Genomic DNA, 1507 nt, shown 5'->3' with positions numbered 1-1507 from the left:
GCAGAGTTCATCTATGTCCAATCTAATGTACAATTCAAGTTTAAGTGTACCTTCTGGTAGCTTTCTTTTCTTCAGGCTGGAGAGTGGGGTTTATACCATTCCTTGGACTGAAATGAAAGGTAAATGAGCTTTGCTTGTTGACAACTTAAGAATCCTTCCACCTGTAGGGGACAAGTGAAGGGGTTCTAGTGACTATAATTCTCCCGCCTCTCCAGGGATTGGCACTGTGTTCTAAGGCCTTTCTCCCTTTCTACCTTTCCAGAGGAGATGACTGATGGCTATAACATCTCTGATTTCGCTTCTACTCCCATTTGGACCCACCTCCACCTGTTGAAAGGACCCAACACCAGAAGCTCGGCCATCTTCGGACAGTTTGTTTATTTTTCAAACCAGATATACGCGGTGACCAGGCTCTTTATTGTTGCCATCTGTTTCTCTTACACAGCATTTACTTGTGCTCCATGAGAAGAGAAGCTATAGTTTGCTCTCTGTAACACCTAGATAGCTATTGAGTTTTTTCATATCTATCAAGAGGATAACCCCATTTTACTTCATAAAGCAGAACATGTGATTTCTGAACCATAACTTTAAAAGAAAAACATCTGCACTTTCTTATCATTTCCTTTAGTAGAAATCCCTTAGTTGCTGCTGCTAGACTGAAGGTTTAAATGGTTTTTGTATGGGTATTAGTCACTGTGTGAAAGGGTATTGAAAGTCCTGGTTACAGTAGTAATAACCGGCATCATCATCCCTGAGATCACTTATAGTAAACGTGTACACAGGGTCTGATCCAGTGCCACTGAAGCGACTTGTGACATGAGAAAAGCGAATGCTCGCATCATAGATCAAGAGTTTTGGGGCTTGTTTGTCTTTAATCATGTACCAATTCAGGTTGTTTCCCACATAACTGCTGGTTGTGCAAGTGATAGTGACACTCTCTCCTGGGGTAAATGACTTGGCTCTCGGTTCCTGAGTCACAGTAATCTCACCAACAGAATCTGATGAGAATGAAAGGATATGTAATATTTCACCTGTATTCTAATAAAATATGTATATTCAATGAAGAGATGACAATAAAGCTATTTCAGGTCATTTTATTTTTAAAACAGTCAAAATAAAAATATGACCATGACTTTTTGTCCTTAAAATTTGTTTAAATCCTCTTACCTCGAGTGAAGACAATAAGGATGGTACAGAACAGGTGCAGAAGAGGAGCCATTGTCACTGTACATCTGGTCAGTGGCTCAGCCAGGAAGGTATCATCCGTGACGGAGCACTCAAGTGGGGTTTATGTCACTAAAGCAGTAAATTTATGCAAAACTTGATGCCTTATAATGCAAATTCCATAGGCAGACAAAATGACTTGAGATGTTTTACAGCACATTAGTCACTTAAAGTAACCAGGAGGTGGTGATTACAAGGTTTTCTTTGGGAGTTTTCCTTGTCTTCTCAGAGAGTCAAGGCTGGGGGGCTGTCAAGAGGCAGGGCCTGTTAAAGCCCATTGCTG

At 40.7% G+C, this 1507-nt stretch overlaps 1 gene segment (V, D, J or C); it reads right to left on the bottom strand.

Moving 5' to 3' along the window:
- Positions 1-690: 690 nt before the first annotated feature.
- On the bottom strand, positions 691-1264 carry LOC120528808. The segment is given in 2 exon segments: positions 691-998; positions 1168-1264. Coding segments are annotated over 2 exon segments (360 nt in total).
- Positions 1265-1507: the final 243 nt, after the last annotated feature.

This window comes from Polypterus senegalus, chromosome 4, assembly GCF_016835505.1.
Source record: "Polypterus senegalus isolate Bchr_013 chromosome 4, ASM1683550v1, whole genome shotgun sequence".
NCBI classification, from domain to species: domain Eukaryota; kingdom Metazoa; phylum Chordata; class Cladistia; order Polypteriformes; family Polypteridae; genus Polypterus; species Polypterus senegalus.
This window is presented reverse-complemented; position numbering and strand designations above follow the sequence as displayed.